The 26,715-nt window shown below is 44.2% G+C and overlaps 2 protein-coding genes across 2 annotated transcripts in view; one reads left to right on the top strand and one right to left on the bottom strand.

Annotated features, from left to right (window-relative positions):
* Window positions 1–26,715, bottom strand: part of Klhl2 (kelch like family member 2) — a 113,975-nt gene that overhangs the window by 5,377 nt on the left and 81,883 nt on the right. The window contains exons 6-13 of the mRNA XM_041674427.1: window positions 18,393–18,502; window positions 14,111–14,227; window positions 12,828–12,977; window positions 7,895–8,012; window positions 6,262–6,459; window positions 5,437–5,538; window positions 3,277–3,405; window positions 2,553–2,693 (exon numbers count right to left, since the gene is read on the bottom strand). Of these exons, the coding sequence (XP_041530361.1) occupies window positions 2,553–2,693; window positions 3,277–3,405; window positions 5,437–5,538; window positions 6,262–6,459; window positions 7,895–8,012; window positions 12,828–12,977; window positions 14,111–14,227; window positions 18,393–18,502 (1,065 nt within the window). The remainder of the gene's footprint in view (window positions 1–2,552; window positions 2,694–3,276; window positions 3,406–5,436; window positions 5,539–6,261; window positions 6,460–7,894; window positions 8,013–12,827; window positions 12,978–14,110; window positions 14,228–18,392; window positions 18,503–26,715) is intronic.
* Window positions 22,338–23,286, top strand: LOC121462663 (ubiquitin-conjugating enzyme E2 K-like). Its single transcript, XM_041674428.1, has 2 exons — window positions 22,338–22,506; window positions 22,835–23,286. The coding sequence occupies exon 2, from the start codon at window positions 22,845–22,847 to the stop codon at window positions 23,145–23,147; it is 303 nt and encodes a 100-aa protein (XP_041530362.1). The 5' UTR covers window positions 22,338–22,506; window positions 22,835–22,844; the 3' UTR covers window positions 23,148–23,286.

Genomic DNA, 26,715 nt, shown 5'->3' with positions numbered 1-26,715 from the left:
TGTTGCTGGTGGTGTTCAGACAGTATCTCCCTGTGTAGCCCAGGCTAGCCTGGGCGTTGTTATGTCACGCAGTGCAGCCTGGAACACAAGACTTTTCTGCTTTTGTCTCCCCAGGGCTGGGTTTACAGGTAGGTGCTACCATGCCTGGATTTTTTTTTTTGTCCAGGTTTTATATAGTTTACCAAGATTATGAACACTTTGAAATATGACTTGTAAACTAGTTTTGCTAACTCAAACTTCGGTGATGCCCTCACCTTTCCCCATTGGTAATTAGCACATGCCCTGCCCCCTCCTTGCCAGGCGAGCCCCTTCTTCCCCAAGGAGGTGCAGGAATAAGGCCTTCATCCTAGATTAAGTATAGACAGTCTGGACAGAGTTCATTACACATTTGCTTCAGATGATCAGAAACACAGAATGAAGGTTACCTAATGTTTATAATGCCGAATCCTTACGCCCTGAATCAAGCTCCTTCTCTACCAAAGGCCCAGACTTGTGGGTGCCGCAAGGCTTCTAGGGTATCTCTCGATCAAAGATTTTTTAATATCTTACCAAACGCAACTGACTGGGTAAAGTGTACGGCTGAATAGTTAATTATAAGTTCTGCCCTGCTATTGACAGTCCTTACTGTCCTGAACTTTGTGTTCTCCTCGGGCCACAAAGAAAACCAAAAAAAGCATTTTCAGGGAATACATCTAGCCACCGAATTCAATGGTGCACGGTAACCTCGAGAAGCACCAGGAATTCAGACTGTGGGGAGGGCAGGAGAAGACTGGCATTTCCCTCCCAGGAATCCTTTAACACACTCATGGGCAGCCACGGCTGGACAGAAAGTGCTGATCCCAAGAGAGGATAACAGAGCTGGGAATTCCTATCGTCTAGAGATGCTGCAGTCTGGGGCAGCTAGCCTGGAAGTGTCGCATGTGTTTCTGGTAATGCTGGTGTACACACCACAGCACTTCCTTTTGTAAAAACACTGCATGCATGGTTACAAGCACACGCTACTTCACGGAAAATAACCATGCTAGTGTTTCATGTATTTTGTAGCTTTTTTTTTTCCAGGAAGAATATCCTTCTACTTATCAAAGACACCTGTACTGTAAATCAGTGTACTATGGCGGAGGCAGCAGTTCCCTACAGATTACGTCTACTGTGTTTTTTTTTTTTTTATTGCATCAAGAGGCCACATGGGGCAATGGCCTATGACTGCTTGGCTTTTGTAAGCATGGTGTCCACACAATGTTAAACACACTTGCAGCTAAACCGTTTCCTCAAAATGTCCATAGGAAACACGTGGCTGCAGGACTCTGACCTCAAAGACTTCTGTATTCTTATTCTGTATTGTTGTTGTGGCTTTGGGTTTCTTCATGAATCCTGAACTATGTTAAATCAAGACAAGCTCTTTAAAAGACTTTTCCTCCAGATAGAAATGTTTGCTTTGTTTATAAAGTCTTGTTACATAGTCCAGACTGGCTGGGACCCAGAATCCTCTTGCCTCTGGCTCCCAGGGCTGGTGTTACAGGTATGCACCATTGCGCCTGGCTCAAGTAGCATACCTGCTGTTGATATTTACCCAACTGGGCAAGTTCACTAGGAACTGAACTCACTAATATGTGATATGTGGTAGGCACTCAACAGGTGTACATTGGAAATGAATGAATGCAAGTGCCAAATAAAGAGGGTCTGCCAGCAATCTAATCAGTCTACAAATATCACCAAAGCTGGGCTAGTATATAAGGTCTCTAAAGTATCAAGACAAGACAACATGCTATAGATACTATGCAAGGCATCACCACACACACACACACACACACACACACACACGATGATGCTGAACATCTGAGCCTCCTGCTTCCACTCCCATCAATGGAATGCGTGGATTATATCATTTCCCACTACCCTGATTTATGTGGTCCTAGTGATTGAACCCTGGGCCTCACAAATGCTAGGCAAGCACTCTACTAAATAGGCCTTAAATGTTTCCCTGTTTTGAGACAAGGCCCTATTCTGCAGTGGTCCAGGCTGTCCCAGAACCCTCTATATATCCTTTTGCTTCAGCACCTCAAATGCTAAGATTACAAACAGGAGCCACCATATCTGTTTTTTTTTAATTGTTAAAAAAAAAAATACTTTGGTGGTGCTAGGGACCAAACGCTGGGTCTTATCCATGTGAGGTGAGTGCTGTACACTATCACGGAGCTGGGCTCCAGCCCTAGGCACTCACATCCACTGAGCTGGGCTCTAGCCCTAGGCATTTGCATCCACTGAGCTGGGCTCCAGCCCTAGAAATCCATATCCACTGAGCTGGGCTCCAGCCCTAGGCATTCACATCCACAGAGCTGGGCTCCAGCCCTAGACATTCACATCCACAGAGCTGGGCTCCAGCCCTAGGCATTCACATTTAAGGGCTTCTTAAATAAGCTTCTGCACTGGAAACCCTCTAAGTCTACCAGGGAACGAGATCAGCCAAAGAACAATGGAAAACACACAGGGAAACCAGGAAAACATCCCTAAAAATGCAGTATGGATGGCGTGATTTTGGGTTTGCCAGTTACCTGCATTTCTTCTGCACATGTTCATATCTGCAACCTGTCTCCAGGCGTTGGTGGTAGGGTCATATACTTCAACGCTCTTTCGCACTAAAGGACCATCGTGACCTCCTACAGCATATAATAAGTTGTTTAGGACGCCAACACCTGTGAAACACAACCAAGCAAATGACAGTAGAGCAACAGAGCCAAGAAACTTGCAGCAGTACAGGGCAGCGGGCACGGATGACGTGGGATGAACCTCTGTCGTCATAACTCATTGGAAGGGCGCTGATGGGAAAGCTTGTCCCTGCAGAGCGGGAAGCGAATGGACTGGGAAGGACCTTGGTAAGAACCGCGATTCTACTGAGAGAAGGAAGTCAAATCGCAGGGACAGCACAAAGCCCTTTAATAAAAACCCTCTCACAAACAGCTCCCTCTGAAGCAGTCAGTAGTCTCTAAAAGCATACAATCTGAAAGAGATGGCCATGAAAAGACCTGCTTACTGAACAACTTCCCAAATAAACACCAAAACCAAGAACCTAAAAGGCACGACAGAAGGGCATTATGTAACCAGCACAGAGGGGCCTTTCAGCACTTGGAAGCTTTCACCCTGCAGAAGCGCACAGGCATGCTGCTTATCTCTGCCTCTTAAAAGCACTTAGGAGAACCAGTAAAAGCAACAGACGTTTTCAAACCCCACAGATGCCCCCAGTCATTTCCCCTCAGCTGCTGACCAGCCGCTACTTGCCTGCTCCGCTCCGTCTGGTGCTCATTTCTGCTATGTAGGTCCACTCGTTTGCCGTAGCGCTGTAGCATTCTACCGTGCTAAGACACTGGCGTGACGCTCCATCGTAACCCCCCACAGCATAGAGCAAACCTGGACATGGAGCCACAGGGGAACCCAAATCAATGGCCTAGCTTCCTCATCATAAGATTGATAACAGGGCTTCCCCTTAAAGTAATCCTAATTGTATAATATAAAATAGTCTTGCCAAAGAGTAACAGGTGGAATGATCAAATCATATTACCAAGAGTATATGGGATGGAGGGTGCACTTTGATCTGACTGACAGCATCAAGAAGTACACTCGTGAGGTTAGATACATGACTTACGAACAACAGTTATCTTAGTAAGGGTGGGCAGGGAGTTAAATCAAGAGGGAGCAGCAGAGGGGCTGGCAGATGGCTCAACCGTTGAGAGCACTGCCTGCTCTTCTAGAAGATTCATGTTCGAGTCCTAGCACCCACAGGGCAGCTCATACCCATCTCCAACTTCAGTTCCAGGGAATCTGGCACCCTCTTCTGGTCTCCATGGATACTGCATGGACATGGTACACATGTGGGCAGAAGACCCATATACATTAAAAAACAAAAAACTACCCAATGCAATGCAGAATGCACTGAAATAGCTGGCGAGAAAAAGCTATGAAGTCGTAACACTACATTATGGATGAAGTATCAATATACACCATGCTAAGTGAGTAAAGCCAGCCATAAATATGCTATATGATTTCATTTATATAAACTGTCTAGAAGAGAGAAATGTACAAAGTGGCAGGAGGCAGGGACAGCTAAGGGAAGTAGGGTTTTAAAACTATTCTTAAATTAATTGTGATGATAGATACATATGAGTCAAATGGGAAATTCTTATGACATTTCAATTACATTTTAAGAAAGTCACCTTTTAAAAAAGATTTGATTTTATCATGAGTAATTATGAACACACACACACACCACACTCTTGCATGTGAATGCAGATACCCACAGAGGTCAGAGGCACTGGATGTCCCTAAAGCTGGAGTTACAGGCCATTGGGAGTTGCCTAATGTAGGTGCTAGAAACCTAACTCATGGCCTCTGGAAGAGAAGATGGTCTTAACAGCTAAGACATCTATCTCTCCAGCCCCCTGAACACTAGTTTTAAAAGCTGGAACTGGCAGTGCACACCTTTAATAACCCTAGCAGTCTGGAGGCAGAGGTAGGTTGTTCTATGAGTTTGAGTCCAGCCTGGTCTACATGGTGAGTTCTAGGGCAGCCAGAGCTACAGAGTGAGACCCTGTCTTAAAAAAAAAAAAAAAATCAGTCTTGAGACCCTGTCTTAAAAACAAAAAATTATCGCAAGCCTCTGTAAACTTTTGGGCACCAAAATGTTGTGTAATGTTTTACTCTTTGGGCTCTTTGGGGGCCCACATCCCAGCTCCCAAATAAACTACACACGGAGGCTTATCTTAGTTATGAATACCCGGCTTTAGCTTGCTTGTTACTGGCCAGGTTGTCTTATCTTAAATTTATCCCATCTACTTTTTGCCCCTGAGCTTTTATCTTTCTCTATTTCTGTATACCTTACTTTACTTCTTTCTCCGTGGCCTGGCTGGGCGACTGGCCCGATATCCTCCTCTCTTTCTCTTGCTCCTCCCTTTCTCTCCCTATTTATACTCTCTGCCTATCCTCTCTCCCATCCGCTACTGACCATTCAGCACTTTATTAGGGCCGTCAGGTGTTTTAGGCAGGCAAAGAATCACAGCTTCACAGAGTTAAACAAATGCAGCATAAACAAAAGTCACACACCTAAAATAATATTCCCCAATACTTGTCTGGTGTCTGGGTTCAAGTCCCAGTAAGGTAAAAAAATTGTTGACAGAGGGTATAAGTACCACAGAGGGCGGGAGAGAGAGAGGCAGGGAGGCAGGGAGGGAGGCAGGGAGGGAGGGGAGGGAGGGAGGGAGGGGCAGCAGGCAGAAGGGACTTGCTTACATAGTTTAGTTTATATAACTGGGCTAGTTTTAAAACTAAAATATATAACCAAGACTGTCCCTCCGTCCGTGCTCAGATCTCCAGATGAAGCGCTCTCTGGACCCCGGCAGCCCAGAGCACCTAGAAACACTCACCTGGGGGAACTGCCAGACTTACCTCCAACAACGCCCACGCCCACACTGCTCCTCCTCGTGTTCATGGGAGCCACATGGAACCACTCATTAGACTTTATGTTGTACGCTTCTACAGACGATAAACCTGTGATAAAGCATAATACCCTTCATTTCCTCTTCCAAAAAGACATGGTTGCTCTTTTGTATAAATATCACTTGGGGAAATAACGTCAGATATTTTATATTGAGCCAAAATTAAAAGAAGAAATTGAGAGAACATGCTAATAACATGATAGGAGTGGCTTCCTTACAGAAGCTTCTACTCAAGTTGTTGCTGCTTATAAGCTTTTAAAACATGGAACAGTGATGGACATTAATGCATAAGAAACAAAATTTATATAATCTGCACTATATAAAAATAACTATTTATGCATGGATTTGTGTGCATGGCTGCAGTTCCCATTCAGGCCAGAAGAGAGCGCTGGGTGTCCTAGAGCTGGAATTTGAGTGGGTTGTGAGTTGCTCCCCCTGAGAGCTGTGACCAGAACTTTGGTCCTCTAAGAGAGCAACAAACATTCTGACCCACATAACCATCTCTCCAACCTTCACTCACATCTTTTAAAGAAAAATTTTAATGTAAGGTTTTGAGACAAGTTCTCACCCTGTAACCAAGGCTACTTTCAAACTTAGAATCCTTGCCCCCAAATTTCACCATACAGGTCTTTAAAAAAATTTCTTGATGTAGCCATAAAATATCTGTAAACATAATTCCTACTACAAACACTCAGTTACATGCCAATTTTACCATCATCTGTTCCATAAGTGTGGTTATCTAATTCTAACAGCACTGTAGGGGAGGAGGAATTACCTGTGCTACCGTCAAAGCCCCCCACTGCATACAACAACCCATTGAGCACAGCTGCTCCTAGCGTGCTTCTCCGGTCTCTCATGTTGGCAACGCTGGTCCACTGGTCTTTCACGGGGTCATAGGAATCGACTGTGCGAACTCTGAGTGAACCATTGAAACCACCGACAGCGAAGACAAGCCCGGCCATGTAGACCATCCCTGCAAAGGAAGACATCAATCCAGGGTGATCATGCTGTCCAACAGTCACCCGCCTGAAAGCAGGCTGTGATCAACAAAGTCTACAGTGTCTCTCAGCACACAAATCCTTTGACATTTGTAAGAAACATAAAATCAAAGTGCAGCATGAGGTAGCACTAGAAGCCCATTGCTGCTGCCTGTTGTAAGATAAGACGAGAAGTTTCAGTGTCCAGGTGAAAACTAGTGGGCAAATTTGGCTCGGCAATAAAGTGCTTGCCTGGCCTTGCACCCAGTAAACAAATAAAATTAAAGAGTAGCCAAGGCACAGAGAAACAGAGAGAGAGAGAGAGAGAGAGAGAGAGAGAGAGAGGCAGAGACAGAGACAGAGACAAAGACAGAGGGGGGCGGAGGAGAAAAAAGAGAGAGGGAGAGGGAGAGAGAGAAGGAGGGAGGAAGGGAGAGAGACAGAGACAGAGAGACACAGACACACACACACACACAGAGAATATCCTGGCCCTCACATGGGCCAGGCAGGAACTCTGACTGGATTACAGCCCTGACCCTTCACTCTTACAGAATGAAGTAACTGAGTATATTGGCATGTAGCATCCCACAGGGTGTGCTTCCTAGGGAGCAGCTGTCGTGGAAAGACATACATACATACAGACAGACAGACAGGCAGACGGACGGACAGACGGACGGATGGATGGATGGACAGATTTAGAAATCATTTCATGGCAGAAGAGAACACTAGGCCATAGTTTATCCCCAGCAGGGAGCCTCAGGGTTTGTTCAGGATTTGTAACTGCTTCTTTGGAGTAGTTTTAGCCAAACAGCCTCTACTACAACACATGTGTAAAACACATACTAGAACAGGAGCAGCAGTATATGTACAGCTTGGCTGGACAGTCCCTAGAACTAAAGGCCCAAGGTTAGAGTTTTCTCTTTCAATATTCCATTAAGGTAACAAGGAAATCAGCCAGCAAACGGCCAGCTCTGCCAGTCTGTCCTGGAAAACCAGAACAAGGCCTAAAGATGAAGAAGACAGCACAACAGTCGGGCACAGTGGAAGACACCTGTAATCCTAGTGCTTGGGAGGCTGAGGCAGGAGGAACAGCAAGTTCAAGGTCAGCGTGGGCTACAGAGACACAGACCCTGTCTACAAAAAATTAAAAATAAAAAGAGCTGCTATCCTTTTCACAGAAGGGGTTCAGTCAGGCTTTACATGACCGTCTTCTTTCATTTCAACAGTCTCAGATAGTGTAGGCTAGCCGTGAACTCACTATGACAACCTTGCGCTCATTTTCCTGCCTCCTCCGCCTCTGGAGAACGGGGATTAACGGCACAGACCACCCTGTCTGGCTTTCTAATAGACTTTTTCCCTAATGGCTGAAGTAAGACCTGAGAGCCCCCAAAGACCCAAAAGCAGCCAGTTGCTCATCACGCCCGTGCTCACCAGCTCTGCACCGCCTGGAAGGCAGCTCTGCCACCTGGTGCCATCGCTCTTCCTTGAAGTCGTAGCATTCCACACTTCGGATAGCCTTTGGCGCTTGGCCCCCGACCACCACCATCAACTAAAAGGGAGGAAATGTAAGTACTTGAACCAATGGTATCACCTACTCAAGAGACTGATCATATTCTACAGAGACGCTGGGATGGAAAGGACACCACAAGTTGGGGGAAAATGGCTACCTGGCTACCACGTACACGATATCAGCAAGGGAGACGTGTGAGAACTGCCATTCTATCATCTAGCGTATTTAGTTTAAAAATAGGCGTTTGGAAACTTTTTTAAAAGAGATTTTTATTATTTATTATATATAGTATTCTGCCTACATGTATGCCTGTATATCAGAAGAGGGTAGCAGATCTCATTATAGATGGTTGTAAGCCACTATGTCATGGCTAGGAATTGAACTCAGGTCCTCTGGAAGAACAGCCAGTGTTCTCCCCAGCCCTTTTGGAAACTTAAAGAGGTTTTGATCCACTCAAGCCAAAGTAGTATTTAAGGCAAAAACAGTGGGCAGCCAACACTGGCAAGGCTGCAGGGCGTAACGGAGCTTGCTGTAAAGCAGGCCATGGCTCGGCAGCGATGGGAGGGAGGACTCCGGAAGAGACGGAAGAGCACTGCGAGGCAGCGAGAGAAAGAACTGTAAAGCATCCGTAGATGAAGAAACTGTCTGGGAAAAGAGAGGACCTGAGATAGGTGAGAATGTGGGATCGATCATGGGTCTTAAGAAAAGACATTCTATAAAATAAACCATTATCAGAACACAACGAGAGGGCTGCGGGGCATCCTTGGGTCAAGAGAACAGCTGATTAACCACACCTCTAGCTGACTAGCACTATGTTAGGGATTACACAGAACACAGTCGCTACATGCCAAGAGCATATAGATCACACTGAGGAACTAATACCCCGGGTGGAATTCAAGGCCAATGTGCAATTGGATACAATCAAAACCCGACAGGACATTAGCTGCTATTGGGGACCAGAAAAGGAAGAGTGACCACGAGTCAGTGAAAGTTTCCTGGGGAGCAAAGGTGTTGGAAGGTAGATGGGAATTTTGTCTTCTGCCACACACACGGGCACTTTCCGGCAATGGGAAATAAAAACTATAATGTTGGGACAATGTCACAGTTAATATGGAAAACTATAAAGAATGGGCAGGGCTATGGGGGAAGAGGAGATCGTGTAAGAGAGATGGATACTGAAAACAAGCAACAACAAAACCAAAGTGGAAAAGCTCACCCAACTGGGAGGTTTGTGATTGTGAATACATGATCACCTACCTGTTCTTAAAACTATAGAAAAATGCAATAGAAATCATGATTCCAGATTCACAGTAAACCCCAAGTTAAAAAAGAAAAAAAGTAGCCCATGTTAGTTACAGAGTAGAACAGAAAAACCATTAGGGTGCTAAAGCTTAGCACAGACCAATGGGGCAATTATTTCAGTTGATTCTTCTAGTTCTGAATTCAAATAAATAAGAAGAGTTAGAGAAAATCATTACAGCCTACTACCAAAAGGCCACACAAACAAACAATAAATCAGCAGGAGCAAGAGTGTAAAGTCAGTCTCGCCGGGCACATCAAGATCGACCCTGTACACAGATGTCTGCTCAATCCTCAAAGCTTGACCGGACATTCATATAGTAGAGAAAGGATCCACAGTGACGTATCCAATGAAAACCAATTCAAACATAAACCTCAGAACACAATAGAGTTATCTTAAAGATTTGTTTCTAATTGTAATTGTGAGTATATGTGTGTGTTTGAGTGTGGATTCGTGGGTGCTGAGTACAGTGCCTGCAGAGGCCAGAGGATGAGGGTGCTGGGACCCCAACTCGGGTCCTCTGCAAGTGCTCTCTCCAGCTGAGCCCTCTCTCCAGCCCCCGGAATATGTGAGCATGCTCATCAGCGTACTGATGGATAGACTTCACTGTTCTCAAACTGACTCAGGATTCCACAGTGAATGGGGAACAGAAGAGAACGCATGCTGCTACAGGGAGCAGCGGGGGAACATCTTCACTTTACCTCTCCAAGAAAGAAACTGCGATAGAGATTTGTACTCCAAGGACAAGAGGAAAGGAGACTGAAGAAACGCATGAGAGAGCAGGGACAGTGCTGGACGGGAAACACGGGTGCTGAGATCAGCAAAGGGGCTGCTTAGATCACAGGACGTTACTTATTTGTAAAAGACTCTTAACCCTAAAGGCCACATCGTGTGTCACAGCACACAAGGAGCGACAGGACAGGAAATGTTAAAAGACGCATCCGAGGAGGGCGAGATATGGGGAGACAAGTAAATTCCAATGATTATCCTGAATACAGGTCACTTAGACTTTCGTCACCCAGAAACACATCGATGTTTCTTTACCAAGGGGAGGTGGGTAACAGATAACAATGCACGCAGTACCAAAACATACGCAGTGGGGCTGGAGATGGCTCAGTGGTTATGAGTGGGTACTGCTCTAGGAGAGGACTGAGTGCAGCTCCCGCGCCCAGGCTGGGTGGCTCACCACTGCCTGTGACTCCATCTCCACAAACTCCAGTGCTCTCTTCGGGAGCATGCATCATGTGTACCGGCACACACATGCACATGTGTACACACAAACGCATACATAAAAATTAAAAATAAATCTAAAAATCAAATAGTTCTTCATTATGGTATCCAAATATAAGGATGCTTCACACAATCTTTCCATTTACCTAGAATGCAAAATTAATGTGTGCGCCTGAAAAGTCACATGTGCAATTAGTGAGCGCTATTCAGAAGGTAACATAAGATAAACATTTACTGTGGTACTGTATCAGAACCTATGGCAATTTCCTCAGCATCGCTACTGTGCTTTATTCTATTTGACCCTTAGAGATTACACTAAAGATATCATTACTACAAGACACACATGCATACAATATAATCCTGCTTCAGTCCGACCGACTTACTTAAAATACATTCTGAATATAACCACTGTAAATGATAAATGGTACCACAGAAAAACTTCCCACAAGTGCCTTTTCCAAAACCCATGTGCATAAGCAAACATCTGAGCAGGGACAGCACACACAGAAGGTGCATACTCAAAGCAGCAATGCTGCCTGAACTGTCAGCTGTGTCTGCTGCTCCTCCCATTGCAAGGGAGGGAACCTGGAGGAGGAGAAAGACCAGAGAGTCTCCATGAATCCATGTGCACACCACAGACAACAGCAAACGCATGGCAAACCTGGACGTATCCAACAGTGGGAAAGGGTAGCCATACCAAAGAGGCCCAGGAGAAAACTTAAAGGAATAGGTGGCTTAAGCCTCACAAAGAGATAATAAAACACTTGACAGGATTTTACCACGGGCTCCTTAGCTCTGCGCAAGTGCCATGGTTAGCCTGGAAATGAGGCAGAATTCATCTTTATTCTAAAGGCCTCTCTGAAGTACAGCTGAAGAAGCTAGCGATGGAGTGTGAGCTAAGAAGGCTTGTACTCGTCCCCTCGCAGATATCAAATATTTATGAAGCACTGAAGTTGAGTGGCGGTGTGGAGATGGCTCAGCAGGGAATGGTGCTTGTCACCAAGCCTGAGACTGTGAGTTCAACCTCCAGGACCCACACAGGGGAAGGAGAGGATGGACTCCCAAGTTGTCCTCTGGCGCCTTGTCCTCTTGCACACACACACACACACACACACACACACACACACACACACACACAATGTAGAAAAGTTAACAAGCATGAATGAAATGGTAACCTGGGGATGAAGAGATGGCTCAGTGTGTAAGAGCACTTGCTTCTCTTCTAGGGACCCTGGGTTTCGTTCCCAGCAGCCACACGGCAGTTCTCAGCCATCTTTAACTCCAGTTCCAGGAGATACAAAGTCCTGGTCTCTGCAGGCACCAGGGATGTATGTGGTATGCAGACATATATACAAGCAAAACAGTCATATTCATAAAGTAAAATAAAAAAGTATAAAAAAATGAATAAAAAGAAATCTATGGAACCATCAAACTGTATACAACAGGAGTAGGAGCAGGAACTGATGGAGCTATTGATCATATTCCATCCTAATGTAAATCTAAGAAAACTCCAGGACTTCAGGTATAAACCATCCTGCCCACAGAGAAATCTTGCTGTTTAGTCTGATTCCCCTCTTTCTCCCACTTGCTACTGTAAGAGGAACTCAGAAGGGACAATTGTCTTCCCTTCTAGGAGTGTGGTGTCATGGAACTCATAGATGAACCGATGGGGCTCTAGAGATGGTTCGGTTGTTTAGAGCGCTGGCTGCTCTTGCAGAGAGTGTGTGCTTGGCTCCCAGCATCTATGGTGAATAACTCACAACGGTTAGTAACTCCACCTCCAGGGAATCTAATGCCCTCTTCTGGGCTCTGTGGGTACCTGTGTACATGTGTGTCTACATACATACATACACACACACACACACACACACACACACAAACACACAAATAAATAAAATAAACCTTAAAAAGAATTGGAAAATGTTTTTGAAAAAAATTAAATGAGGGCTGGAGAGATGGTTCAGTGGCTAAAAGCACTGACTGCTCTTGCAGAGGACCTGAGTTCAATTCCCAGCAAACACATGGTGGCTCAAAATCATCTATAATAAGATCTAGTGCCCTCTTCTGGTCTGCAGGGAAACATGCAGACAGAACACTGTATTCATAATAAATAAGTAAACCTTAAAAAAATTAAATGACTTGAACACTCCTATCCTTAGCATGTAGTCAACTGAGACTAAGCCACACATTCTATGATGCATTCCTAGGGACATTTCCCCAGCAGGAAAACAGAAACAAGACAAACATCGAGATGGTCAAACAATGGAACCACTCGTTGTGGGCCTCTGGATGGGGCAAGCACAACTGTGAACAATAGGTCCTACTTTGGGAAGGTTCATGGGCGTCCTCAGCCGGGTCCGCACGCTCTTCATCAGCATGCGCTGCTCTGTGGGCAGCAAGTGGTACTTCATGGCTTCGATGAGGTAATCTTTGCAAGCACTGCTGTTCTTCACCAGCGCTTCCTCCTCCACCCTCTGCGGGAAGAGAGCAGACAGGCCCTGTGAGGGGAAGAGCTAGTGCGGGGGAACATGCTACGGGAGCACACAGGGAAGAAACAAAGCATCTGTCTCTGCGCAGGAACATGGCCTATGAAGGATCATGATAAGAAAAGAAAAAGAGGAAATCTCAGTGAAAGGCGGGATGGGACTTGGGGCTTTGGGGTTTTACTTGGGATTCACCCCCCATGATGTCCCAACATAAGTGAATTTGGAGACGCAAAAATTCTGATCTGGGCTCTCAGAAAAAATAGAGAGCACTTTCTTCAACTGGGCGAGACAATACTATTACCTCATGATACTCCCTTCCAACACAGAAGAGTAAATGAAAAGAGACTCAAACCACTCAAAAATAGTCTACCTATGTCAGTTTTTATTATTTATTTGTTTGTTTGTTTGTTTGTTCCCCTGGCAATGCTCAACCTCAGTATTGAGCTTTCTGTTCTTTTTTTTTCTTTTAAATTTCCCACAGCATCCAGATACCATACAGACCATGTTAAATAACAAAACCTTAAGATGCTAAAGCTTGATTTGCTAATCAAAAATGTCTCTTTATAAATGGTCTCAACTACAGAAATGATGCTGAGATGTTCCTGAAAGACTGTTAATAAGCAACCAAGAGCAAATTTAAAATACTTCAGGGATGACTAAGAATCACTCGCTCCTGCTTACTTCAAACAGCCTGCTTCTCTTCAGCTCAGAAATAAAGAAGCCAAAGATATGTCCCTGTGAAACTATGAAGAGGAATTAAATAGTGGTTGGTCCAGTCTCAAAGCTCATTCCCACTGGGCAGTGTCTATCAAAGGGCGAACAGTAAGGAGACGTTAGTGCGGGTAGAATTTGGGCACGTTTACTGCATGCACTCGGAGAGTCCCAGATGCCGCCTCCAAATGTTCCTCCACACTTTCCTAAGTCAGAAAGAGTGGAACCCTATGTCTAGGAACAGGGATGGGCTCAGAGGGAGCTGCCAAGGTGCCTGGTGCCTAAACTGTCCTCTTTCCTACACTCCAAAGATCTGCAGTCTGAAGCCCTGCCCACAGGGTGGAGGGGCTCGACATGTTAGCAGGCCTACACACGCTGTGCGCACCCCCATGACTGGGGCATGCACTCACCTGGACTAGGTACTCCCGTGGAAGTAAAGGTAGCCGGACGTGCTCCATGAGCCGAGCCATAAACTCCTGCCTCACATCCTTATCGTGGTTTACCCAGGCTATCACTGCTTCAAATACCTTAAAAGCGTGGAGAGAGAAAACATGAGTTCTATGCCAAAGCATGCAAATACAATATAATGAAACACATCTTACATACAGCACTGCTAACACTAAAAGTCCATGGATGAAAACTTCTGAAATCTTGACTTGCGACACACAAAGACATTCATCCCATTAACTTCTCTTTCTTTCGACATATGTCAGCTCAGTAAGTATTTCATTAAGTACCTTTGTATACGCAATAAGCACTTTTCATTTTTGTATTTCCTAAGCCTTTCACCAAGGTCATCATAAATCTTACTGAACCTAAATGGGAGCTGTGAGAAATGATAATACACAGCTTTCTTCTCTGTGGCTCTAATTACAGACTGAAGTTCCTTTAGAACAAAGCATCCAGGATAATAAAGCACAGAGGCACCCCAGTGACAACATGACCAAGGCAACTTATCAAAGAAAACATTTAATCTGGTTCCAGAGAGTTAGGGTTCATGACCCTCATGGTAGGGAGCATGATGGCCGGCAGGCAGGGCTCTGGAGCAGTCCTGAGAGCTTACATCCTCACCCACAAGTAGGCGTCACAGACGGCTAACTGCAGATGTCTTTTGAAACCTCAAAGCCTACCCCCAGTGACACACCTCCTCCAACAAGACCACACCTTTAAATATTCCCCAAATATCTCCAGCAGCTGGGGACCAAGTATTCAAATCTATGGGGCTGCTCTCGTTCAAGTGACTACACCATTCCCTGACTCATGTTCCCCTTTAATGTGGCTGGTTTTACAATCTTCCCTGGTGTGTCTGTGAAGGTGTTCCCCGAGAGAAAAAAACTGGGGACACAGGGAACCACCCATCTTAAATGCAGGAGGTACCTTTGCAGAGATGGGAACCAGATGGAATAAGTGGGGGCGGGGAAGCCAGCAGGGTGCTAGCATCCCCTTTCTGGGCTTCCTAACCATGATGGGCAATTGTACCTCTACTATGCCCTCCAGTCATGAGAGCCTGAACACTCTGAAACCACGAACCAAAGAATTTTCTTCTCCTTTATGTTGCTTCTGCCAAGGCTTGTGATCACAGCAACACAAGAGTCACAAAGAAATGCACCTTTATAACTAACTCAAGCTAGAAACTGTCTTTAGGTTTACAAATATATTTTGGATGACACACTATAGATAAGGGTCTATGCAATGGGTGATAAGGGTCTATGCAATGGGTGAAACCTCCTTTACCAGAACAGACACATTGAAATGTCGTAACCTGGACATCTTTACAACCAGCGGAGAGCAGCAGCACCAAACAATCATTCCTCTGAGAAAACTAAGCTAATAACGAGGCATGCCTTTTCCATAACTTCCTCCCAGACTGACGGATTCATTTCCTGATCATCTTTAAAAGGTGCAGGAAATGTATGGCGATATGCAAATGGTTACTGGAAACAAAACAGGTTGTTTTGATGCAGCATGAAACTAAAAATAGCGCACACCCTAATTATCACCTTTCTCTAATTTATCCTGTCAACAAGGCTTGCTAAATTCTCTGCACCAGGTGCCAGCGATAAAGAAGCGAAGAGCGTCTACACTGTCGATTCTATCCACTGCTGTGCAGTCCCATCAGCTCCGTGGTGCTGCTTCCAATGTCTTGCATCAGATTCCTCTGCTATCACCTCAACACTCTCCTACGTGGCCCACATGACAAGGAGAGCTCCCGATCACCATGAAAGCTAGTCTCTGCAGCTGCTCCCTCAGTCAGTCTCATCCCCGAGGACTCACCACTGTGCAATTGCGACACCATTACAACCTCCAGCAAGTGACAAAAGAGGAAGAGAGAAGGCAGACAGGGATTTGGAGACAGACAGCATAACTCCCCCCCAGCTCTCAAGCCTGACATGTCTATGAAGGAGCATCTCTGGATAGTCACGACTCACAAAACAGAGCGAAAAAGAAGGGAAGTCACAGACTGCTCCAGGAGAATCGGGCCAGACACTTTTTGTCATCTGACCACGCTGACAGAAGCCTTGGATGCTGTAAAGCAGGAAAAGGCTGTCCGCTGCATCCTCTGTGAGGTCTGACCACTCAATTAGACATGTGCTAGACGGGTACTGAGTGTGACACTACACCCCAGGGCTCAATAGGTATCAGCACAAAACGACAGCAGTCCTCGTGATCTTTCTCTAAGGCAGGGCTTATCGTGGCATCCATCTCCTGGTTAAAGCCTGGAAGTAGCTCTTCATCACCGCAAGAAAGGTCGTAATACTGCACACAGCTGAAGGCATTCGTGATGGTCCCTCCCCACTTCCTTTCCCATTACTCTCACAGACATACTCTAACCCCAGCCAGCCTCGAGCAATCATTCACTCACAGCCTTTACATCTGAAGTCTGCTCCCTTGCCCTTATGTGCTTTTCCCATCCCACGCAATTCCCATTTCTCTGAAATGTGCTAGCTCGCTTTGAACGACCTGGATCCTGTATCTGAACCAGGCTGCCGTATACTTCTACAGTGCCCCGCACAGAGACGGGTTTTTCCACTCGTCTATGATTAGAGATGTCAGTCCCATATCCAGGGCCCTGAGGCAGTGAATGGGGGACAACAGGCACTCCGTCTTCATCCATTATGTGAGTAGTGTCACCCTCTCTAAAGTGCTAAGACTGTGTATGTCACAGTTCTGCATATTTTCTCACATTGTAAATCCTGGAGAGAATGCATGCTTTTACCCCAGATGGGATGAATGTCCCAAGAAACAGAATCAGAGCCTCTATGACTTTACATTCCAAGGACATATACCATTTCTATAAGCTTCTATGTGTTGTGGTGGTGGTGGTTTTACTATTCTTGTTGTTTGGAGACAGGGTCTCCCAACAGCCGTGTAGCCCTAGCTCTCCTGAGTCTACATTAAACCAGACTGGCTTCAAACTCAAACAGATCGAGAGCCACCTCTGCCTCCCAAGTGCTGGGATTAAAGGTGTATATCATCATCATGGCCAGCTCCGTAAACTCTTGTCTCCTGCTTCCCACAGGCTAAAAACTGACCAGAGAAAACAGAGCAGCAGCCCAAGCTTCTCTCTCCAACCACATGAAAGGTTCAGGAAATTGACAAAGGCAACTGTAAATGGGGGTTAGAAAGAGGTACTGCGAGGGAGGGAGGAAGCGAGGGAGGGAGGAAGGGAGGAAGAGGGAGGGAGGGAGGGAGGGAGGGAGGGAGGAAGGGCAGGCAGACAGCAGGCTCACCTATAGGGTTGACATTTAAGTTTCAAACAGGAACTTAAAAGGATGATAGCAGTCAGGGATGTTCACTTTAGAACTACTGGAACCTTCAAGCATTGAGTAAGTTCTTTTAGGGACTGGAGACCTGGCTCCGCAGTTAAGAACATTCCTGTTGCAGAGACCAGACCAGTTCCTAGCACCCAACTTGGGTAAACAACTGCCTATAACTCCAGCTCCAGGGGCTCTAACTCCCTGGTCTCCCTGGGTACACACACACACACACACATACACACACACACACACACACATACACACACTCAACATTGACTATGACTCACATAGACACCCGTACACATAAAAATAATAATTAAACAAATTTAAAGAAAGTTCTTTCAACTCACAAGACTGCAAAACTAATGGTTTTTTCTCGAGTATGTTTGCATCAAGCACTTCTAGAAGCATCTAGCTATAGAAAGATACCCTCGCCCCCAGAGGCACTTGATTCAATTCTTGCTGTAGCAGTCACACATACTTCCTCCAGATCCCTGGGGCTTCTAGTCACAAAGGACCGCACTTTATGAGACAACTGAAACAAAGAAAGGAAGTGCTGGGCTGGGCAAATACATCAGTTGTATCTTCACAAGCATCAGAACCTGACTCCCATACTCGGAACCCAGGGAAAAACTTATGGACATGGGGGCACTTCTCTGTAATCTCAGCAGACGGGGGAGGCCTGAGGCTCACTGGCCGGCCAGCTCAGCCTATTGGAGAGTTGCAGACCAGTGAAAGACCCTATCTCAAAAAGAGGAGGTGGATGGACAAGACCGGAGGTTGTCCTCTGTTCTACACACATTTGTGACACCCCAACCTCCCAAAAGGAAAGTCAGGAGACTAGCCAGCACTACAGAAAGAAGGGGAAGGGAAATGGTGGCAGACAGACAGGAAAAGCAGGAGAGGCGAGGGGAAGAGAAAAAGTGTCACTTGCCTTCTCTTCTGAGGAAATGGTAAGCTTGTCACTTGAGATTAAGCTGCACACCTGCTCGATGCCGAGGTTGAGAAACTCTTCACTGAGTACGACATCCGCAAAATGCCGCTCTGTTGGAAAGCCAGAAAGAGACCATCAGCATCACACGAGAGTGAAGAGGCCACATCTCTTAACCAGCCAGAGACGAGGAAATGCCACCGCATCTCTTCTGGGCGAGAAGAGGTGGCAAGGCGGCCTTAGCGGACACTCACTGGTCAGAACTGTGTTAGGGCTTAACATGGTGCATGCTAAACAGCTACTGCTCACGTAGCTTGGCACTTCCAATGTTTAAGTCTGTAAGTTTGTCGTCACACAAAGCACACGGTAGTATAAGGCCACATCCTTGAATGCAGTCCGTAAAACATTAGAGAGCTCGAGACCACTACAGGGAGAAAACTGCTTGCTTGAGAACTAACAAAAAGCCTTCAACACTGCGCAATATGAACATATGGATAGCATTAAAAAACTAGTGTATTAAAATAAAACAAAAATAAGTCTCAATTCTATATAAGTAATTTATTTGGGAAGAAAATGATTAATTTTATTTCTCAAGTCCTTCCCGGGAATGTGGTAAAATTGGTAATTCTTAAAATACTCAGACCTTTTCCTTGGTTTTCTAAATATGCCTATTTGTGATGGGGGACCAACACAATGACATAACTCTATTAACATAATCAATGATTCAAAAGCTTATTAAGAATGTATCCTATACAAACAGCTTTTTCTACAAGTTCACCTTTCTCTCACACAAAAGATGAGCTGGAACTTCAAGACTACGGCCTGCTCTTTGCACTCAAGCACACCGGGTTCAAATCTCAGCTCCACCATGTGCCGGCTGGTAAAATAAGGGGTGATTGCATAACCCCCTACACCATGGCTTCCACACATGTAGAGGCTGAGAAAAACACCTCACATACCACACGAGTGCTGTGTATGAGCAGACACTTGGCTTGTCAAGCATGAGGAACTACGTGTGCGGGAGGGCTGAGAACTCTAACAGTGCCTGTTAGCCTGCGGCCTCCAAGTCCAGACATCCGCTAGAAAGTCTGCATTATTTCCTTATCTGTTTGTCTGTCTGCACAATTATCCATATGCCAACAGTACTTTTAAAGACGTTTTCACAGTAGAACAAATGGTTCCTTTCAATACATATTTGTTGAAACCCCAAAGATTATTGCCTTCCTCTTTAGAATATTTAAAAACTACAATGTGCATTTCAACAGACCTCTGAATACCTACTCACTTCATAAAAGGTTCCTCACAAGACGGCTTGGAACACAATGCGCAACTCTTGGGGTAATTATAACATGATCGGATTTATAAAAATGCAACAGACACATTGCTTCGCAAATTCAGTGTCTGGGTTAGGCAAGAAAAAAAACCACACTGAAATAAACATGAAAATGGAAGATTGAATTGCTTTTGTAAATGAAAAAACAAAACAAAACAAATAACAAATGGGCCCAGAAATTGCCCCACACAAAGGGATTTTTGCAACGACAGTGACACGGGGGGGGGGGGGGGGGGCAGTGGTGATCTTTGCAGAGGAAGCCAGAACAAGCAGCCATCTGTACACTAAGAAAACCTAGATAAAGACCTTGTGTGTTTCACAAAAATTAACCCAAGGCAGGAGAAACACCTAACGGATCCCAACATTGATGAGTTACTTACAGCACAGGAAGAAGATGATGAAAGAAACAATTAGCAAGTTGGACTTCATTAAAACTAAATCTCTGGCCCCAAACAACCATGTTACAAAATAAAAAAGATAATTCATAACCCTCAAGAAAAATTTCTTATAAAAAATTTATCTTACAAAAGACCATTATGTAAAACGTAGAAATCTCAAAATTCAACAAGAAAACACTCCTATTTTCCAAGTGGGAAACAGATCTAAACAGATATATCAAAGATTATGTAAAGGTGAAAAATAGGCACATCAAAAGATGCCATCACCATATACAGCAGCCTCCGGCCACCGAGGAGCTACACAGTGAGACCCTGTCTCCAAACAAACAAATAAAACACTCTAAACACTGACAATATCAAATACTGGCAAAGATACATGGTAACAGAAACTCTCACTGCCTTGAGAAAGGGAAAAGAAAAACAAAAGCAAAAACTAACTTGGGAACAGCAAGTAACCTTGGCCACAGAAGTCTCTCCTTGAGCTCCAGAAACCACCAAGTCAAGATGGGACATGGAGGCGGGAGAACCACCCAAAAGCTCGTGGGCCAGCCAGCCTGGATTAAGCATCAAGCAGAAAAAAGATGCCTTGCCTCAAAAACAAGGTGGAAGGAGAAAACTGACTCCCCAAATTGACTGACCTCTGACCTCCACATGTGCCATGGCATGTGCCCCGGCACTGTAATACAATAACGTTACAAACTTTAAAAAGCCCCCACACAATGATTTACAGCAGCTGAATAAACTTCCACTGCATCTATGAGGCACATTTTCACGACCTAGCACTCATCTGCGGATGGGCTCATCCGCCTCCTGGCTGCTCTGAACAGAGCAGCAATGAACACACAAGCAGTCTCTGTAAGATGCGGAGTCCTCTAAGACTACGCCCAGGGTTGGTACAGCTGGGCCATGTGGGAGATCTATTTCTAGCTTCTTGAGAAACCCCTATATTGATCTGCTTAGGGGCTGCACCAGTACACACTCCTACCAACAGTGAGTAAGGGTTCCTTTGCCCTACATCTTTATATTTAGTCATTAAAATGAAATTATGAAAGTTGAAGGAAAAAACTCTATTAAAAACAACTACCCAGAATTGAAAGACAAATACCGTGTGTTCTCTCTCATATGCAGATCCTTGCTTCAATGTTTACATATGTATATCTACACAGGAATAAGGACCAAGGCATTAGGAAAGGACCCAGGAGATGGGGGGAGGGCAGAAAGGGAGAGGAATTAAACACATGAGATATGAAAGTGGAAGGGATGGGTACACTGGAGGGAGAAAGAAACAAGTATGGAGGGGGAAGAGAAATAGTATCCAGTATTGGAGGGAATCAAGCAAAATAAGATGTATGAAAATGACACAAGAAAATGGGCCACTTTGTACAGTAATTAAAAATTTTAAACTTAAAAACAGATTTGCCGCAGTTATAAATGTCTATCAGACAACATGGAGTCATTTATATCATATTTAACCAAAACAAAGTCAAAGTTGCCCAGAGAGAAACCACTCAAGCTCTTTATGTCTTCCCCAGATTCAAGCCCAGTTCAAAACTACAAGACCAGGGCTGAACTCCAAAGTCCTCTTACCTAGAAACCTTGGCAGCCTGCCAATCAGAACAGGGCAGATCTTGCAAAATGCTGGCCTCATGCCAAACCACTTATATAACATCTTTCTTTCCTAATAAAACCCCGATATGGGAGATGGAGACAGAGCTGTCAGTAAAGTGCTTGGACCTGAGTTCAAGCCCCAGAAGCCAGGTATGGGGGGGAAAGGAAGTCAGGTATGATGGTGTGCGGCGGGATTCAGGAGGTAGCGAAATGGAGGAAAGAGGATCTCTAGGGCTCCTGAAGAATGACAGCTGAGGCTCCACATGCATGGTATAGATGCGCGTGCACACGAGTGTACACACACACACACACACACACACACACACACACGTGATGTGGGAGTGTCATATATCAATCTGTTGATTTCATTGGTTAAGTAATAAAGAAACTGCTTGGCCCTGATAGGTTAAAACATAGGTGGGTGGAGTAAACAGAACAGAATGCTGGGAGGAAGAGGAAGTGAGCTCAGAGGCCATGCTCCCCTCTCCCAGGCAGACACGATCGATGAAGCTCCGACCCAGGATGGATGTGGGCTAAACTCTTCCCGACGAGCAAAAATCAAATTAAAGTAGATCTTGTAGATGAGAATTTTACAGAATTAAGAAATAGCAGGACCTCCAGACACACCATATGAAGGTGGATGATATCAGCTAGAGATAAAAATACCAGAAACATATCCATTTAATCCTCCTAAGGTCCGGTTTATCACTAAAATATGGCATCCTAATATTAGTTCCGTCACAGGGGCTATTTGTTTGGATATCCTGAAAGATCAATGTTCTAGGGGATCCAGAGCCCTCTTCTGACCTTGATGAACACCACACGTTTAGGTGCATATGCATACATGAAGAAAAAATGCTCATACATATAAAATCTAAAATATTTGTTTAAGAAGAAAACAAATCGAGGTCAGCCTGGTCTCGAAGAGCTAGTTCCAGGACAGGAACCAAAAAGCTATGGAGAAACCCTGTCTCGAAAATCAAAAAAAAAAAAAAAAAAAGAAGAAGAAGAAGAAGAAGAAGAACAACAACAACAACAACAAGAACAACAAGAACAAGAAGAACACGAATTAACAATGCAGCAAGTAGATAAAGCTTACAGAATAGGGCGGCAGCAATGACTCTCCGCACGGTATTATTGTCATTGCAAGCACTGTTGGCAGCTGCAGGACCAGATGACCTCCAGGATGCAGTAGTAGCAAATCAGTACAAACAAAATCCTGAAATGTTTAAGCAGACAGCTCGACTTTGGGCACATGTGTATGCTGGAGCACCAGTTTCTAGTCCAGAATACACCAAAAAAAAAAAAAAAATAGAAAATCTGTGTGCTATGGGCTTTGATAGGAATGTAGTAATAGTGGCCTTGTCTTCAAAATCATGGGATGTAGAGACTGCAACAGAACTGCTTCTGAGTAACTGAGGCATGGGAGCTGCTGCCAGCCAAGCTCACCTCTTCTTGAGGAGCACCAACATCTGTTATTTTTAGGATTCTGCATAAATTTCTTTTAAACTGGCATTCTTGCCTGATGATGTTATCTAGGCACCATTGGAGACTGCAAGAAAAAAAAAATTCCCTGCTCTGTAAATTTAATCAAAAAAAAAAAAAAGGAAGAGAGTTGTTGGGTGTGGTAGTACACACCTTTAATCCCAACACTTGGGAGGCAGAGGGAGATTGACCTCTGTGACTTCTAGGTGTGGTAGCACACGCCTTTAATCCCAATGCCTGGGAGGCAGAGACAGGCGGATCTCTGAGAGTTCAAGGACAGCCTGGTCTACAGAGTTATTCCAGGTCAAAGATACAGAGAACCTGTCTCACAAAGAAAAAAATAAAAGTAAAAATAAACAAAATAGAGGTTAAAATAAAGCACACAAAGATGGAAAATACACAGAGAATTTTGATACTGTATGCTATTATGCTCTCTTTGAATTGTTTGAATGCTGAGGAAGGAGCAACAGATGCTAAAAGATATTTGTTTATAAATGCTGCTGAACTAATCCAACATAGATATTTTGAAAATGCCTTGACTTCAGAATTTGGATCTAAGGATATGATAATTTGGAAAAGAGATTCTTCTTTTGTTTTCACAGAGGATGAAACCCTGTGAATTGCTTCTATCCCAGTATGGTATGATAGACCACGCCCTCCTGAAAGGTTGCTGTGAACATCTTCAGAAAATTACTTCACTCAACTGCCGACTGAGATGAACCTAGCACACAAGGTTATACCATAAAAGACCTAAATAACAGCGCCCCCATTCAGCAGGAAGCAGTTTGAAGAGAAATAACTGTGCCATGTTCCCAAATATTGTTTATAAATGTTCTTTTACATTTAAAGGGGGATATGATATAGGTATGAATAATTTGCATTAGTATAGATTTTGCTTTATTGATAGATATTTAATGTCAATTTTGTTATATGTGTATGTATTTCTGATCTTGATTAAGGTATTGTGATTGTGTAGTTCATTTAAAAATGTAATGTATATAGGTTGTTAATGGATAATCATTAATAATAATCAAGCTTGTAGTCATGTTAGTTAGATTTTTTAGATGTGCATATATATTTTAGATAGGCATTCTTCATATCTTTCAAAGATTATAGAATATGGCATTTTAAATGTTTTAATAACTTAGGGCTTTTCATGACAATGAGACACTCTGCTCCTGGCAGCACCAATCTACTTCAAAAGGAAGATGGGCATCGAAGAGGCTCCTTATGGAGTTTGATAGCCATCTGGGCAAGAAACTGCTCTTGCCTGGACTATTGCATAAACTGGACACAGAGAACCCACAGAGAGAGGACTACTGAACTTGCCTAAAGATGAGATGATCTTTCAGGGTTCCTGATTCATGAAAGAGTCTGCAAGACATTCTTCAGGACAAGCAGATAGTGACTGCCTTTGAAATTTCCTGCTTCATGGAAATTTCTGCTGGAAACTATGGGTCTGTAGGCCGAAGATGGATGCCCCAACACTACAGAGGAACTTTGGGTGTCTGTCCAGGTAGCAAAATGTCTCTGTCATTTCTACAGTTTTGAAAGTTGCTTATTTCTTGTTTACTTAGGTAATATTATATCCTTCTGGAATCTTTGATGCAGTTAAAAAATAGATAGTTATAGTTGTTTTCCTTTGTTATGATAAAAGATAAAATAGATATAAATATTGTAACTGTAATTTTTGCTTGATAACTGTTTTGTTATATGTAATTTTGCTATGTTAAAGCCATCATTTTTGTTTAAACAGAAAAAGGAGAAATTATGTGGGAGTGTCATATATCAATGTGTTGATTTCATTGGTTAAGTCATAAAAAAAACTGCTTGGCCCTGATAGGTTAAAACTTAGGTGGGTGGAATAAACAGAACAGAATGCTGGGAGGAAGAGGAAATGAGCTCAGAGGCCATGCTCCCTTCTCCCGGGCAGACACGATCGATGAAGCTCTGACCCAGGATGAATGTAGGCTAGAATCTTCCCAGTAAGTGCACCTAGGGGTGCTACACACATTATTAGAAATGGGATAGTCCAGGTGCGAGAGTTAGCCGAGAAGAGGTTAGATATAATGGGCCAAGCAGTGTTTAAAAGAATACAGTTTCCGTGTAATTATTTCAGGGCATAAGCTAGCAGGCGGCCGGGGTGCTGGGGACGCAGCCCCCCTCCCCGACCCCTCTCCTTCAAATTCATGGCCTGTGCATTCGTTAATTGTTATTGCATGCATATGTATTTGTACACACACACATATTCCTAAATATAACCTGTTCAGTCCATATAATGCTATATGAATGTTCTCAGAATTCACTGGCACTGTACTAATTATTGCTGTGGTCGGGCGGTGGTGGTGCACACCTTTAATCCCAGCACGTGGGAGGCAGAGGCAGGTGGATCTCTGTGAGTTTGAGGCCAGCCTGGCCTATAGAGGGAGTTCCAGGACAGCTATGGGTGTTGCACAGAGAAACCCTGTTTCAAAAAACAAACAAACAAAACAATTTCTGTGTTTGGGGACGGCCACCTCTTGTGTTCCCAGTTTTCCTTAGCTGCCTAAAGTTCTTTGTGTAAGGTTGAGGTTTTTCTTTGTCCAGTTTAGCATGCCAAATTACAGACTTTTACCAATAATGTCCATACTGGCCTAATAGCTATAAGAAATATCCCACAGTGTTTATAACAGGAAGCTACCAGGAATAGAGGAACTTAAGAAGCATATAGTATATGTACTTTGTTCTAGTATTTTCTGTAAACCTAAAATTGTTCTAAAAATAAAATCACTTTAAAAAGAATAATGTAATAAAACAATATGAATGATAAACGTGTGGTTAAATTTGCACAAGTTAATTGCAAAAAAAGGTCAAGTTGGTATTGGAAAAATCCAAGATAAGAATTAAGAGATATCTAGTATTTAAGGAACAGTAGTATAAAAAAGTCATTTAGTGGGGTTTTGGGTTTGAAGAATGGACCACAATCCCTTCTACATCAGATAACACCCTTCTACATTTCCATGACCTCACCAGACATTTATGCAAAAAAAAAAAGTCACACTGAAGGTTTTGCTTTCACAAAATTATTCACTTATTTGAGTGTGTGCATGAATGCATGCAAGCGGGGGGGGGGGGGGCTACTTGAATTTACATGACTTGGCTCTTTCCTTTCACCATGTAGGTGCAAGGGATGGGACTCAGGATACTAAGACTCTTGCCTGTTAAGTCATCTCACCAGCCACCAGCCTTTCCTTAGAGTGGCTAGTGCCTGTAATCCCAGCACTTGAAAGACTGAGGCAGCGGGTTATCTGTGAGTTCCAGGTTCGCATGAGGTACAGAGACTCTTGTTTGAAGGAATGGAGAAAATAAAACAATAATCACACAGCAGCAGCAACGTAGCGCAGTGAGGAAAGGCATTTACCATCCACGCCATCAGCATGGGGAACTGAGTTTCATCCCTAGGAGAATGACTGACCACACACTCTGGCTGGGGCAAGTCTCCACCCCATGCAAAACACGTCAG

The sequence above is a fragment of the Microtus oregoni genome, unplaced genomic scaffold (assembly GCF_018167655.1).
Source record: "Microtus oregoni isolate MIOR12 unplaced genomic scaffold, Mior012 000025F_ref0000491, whole genome shotgun sequence".
Classification (NCBI taxonomy): Eukaryota; Metazoa; Chordata; class Mammalia; order Rodentia; family Cricetidae; genus Microtus; species Microtus oregoni.
This window is presented reverse-complemented; position numbering and strand designations above follow the sequence as displayed.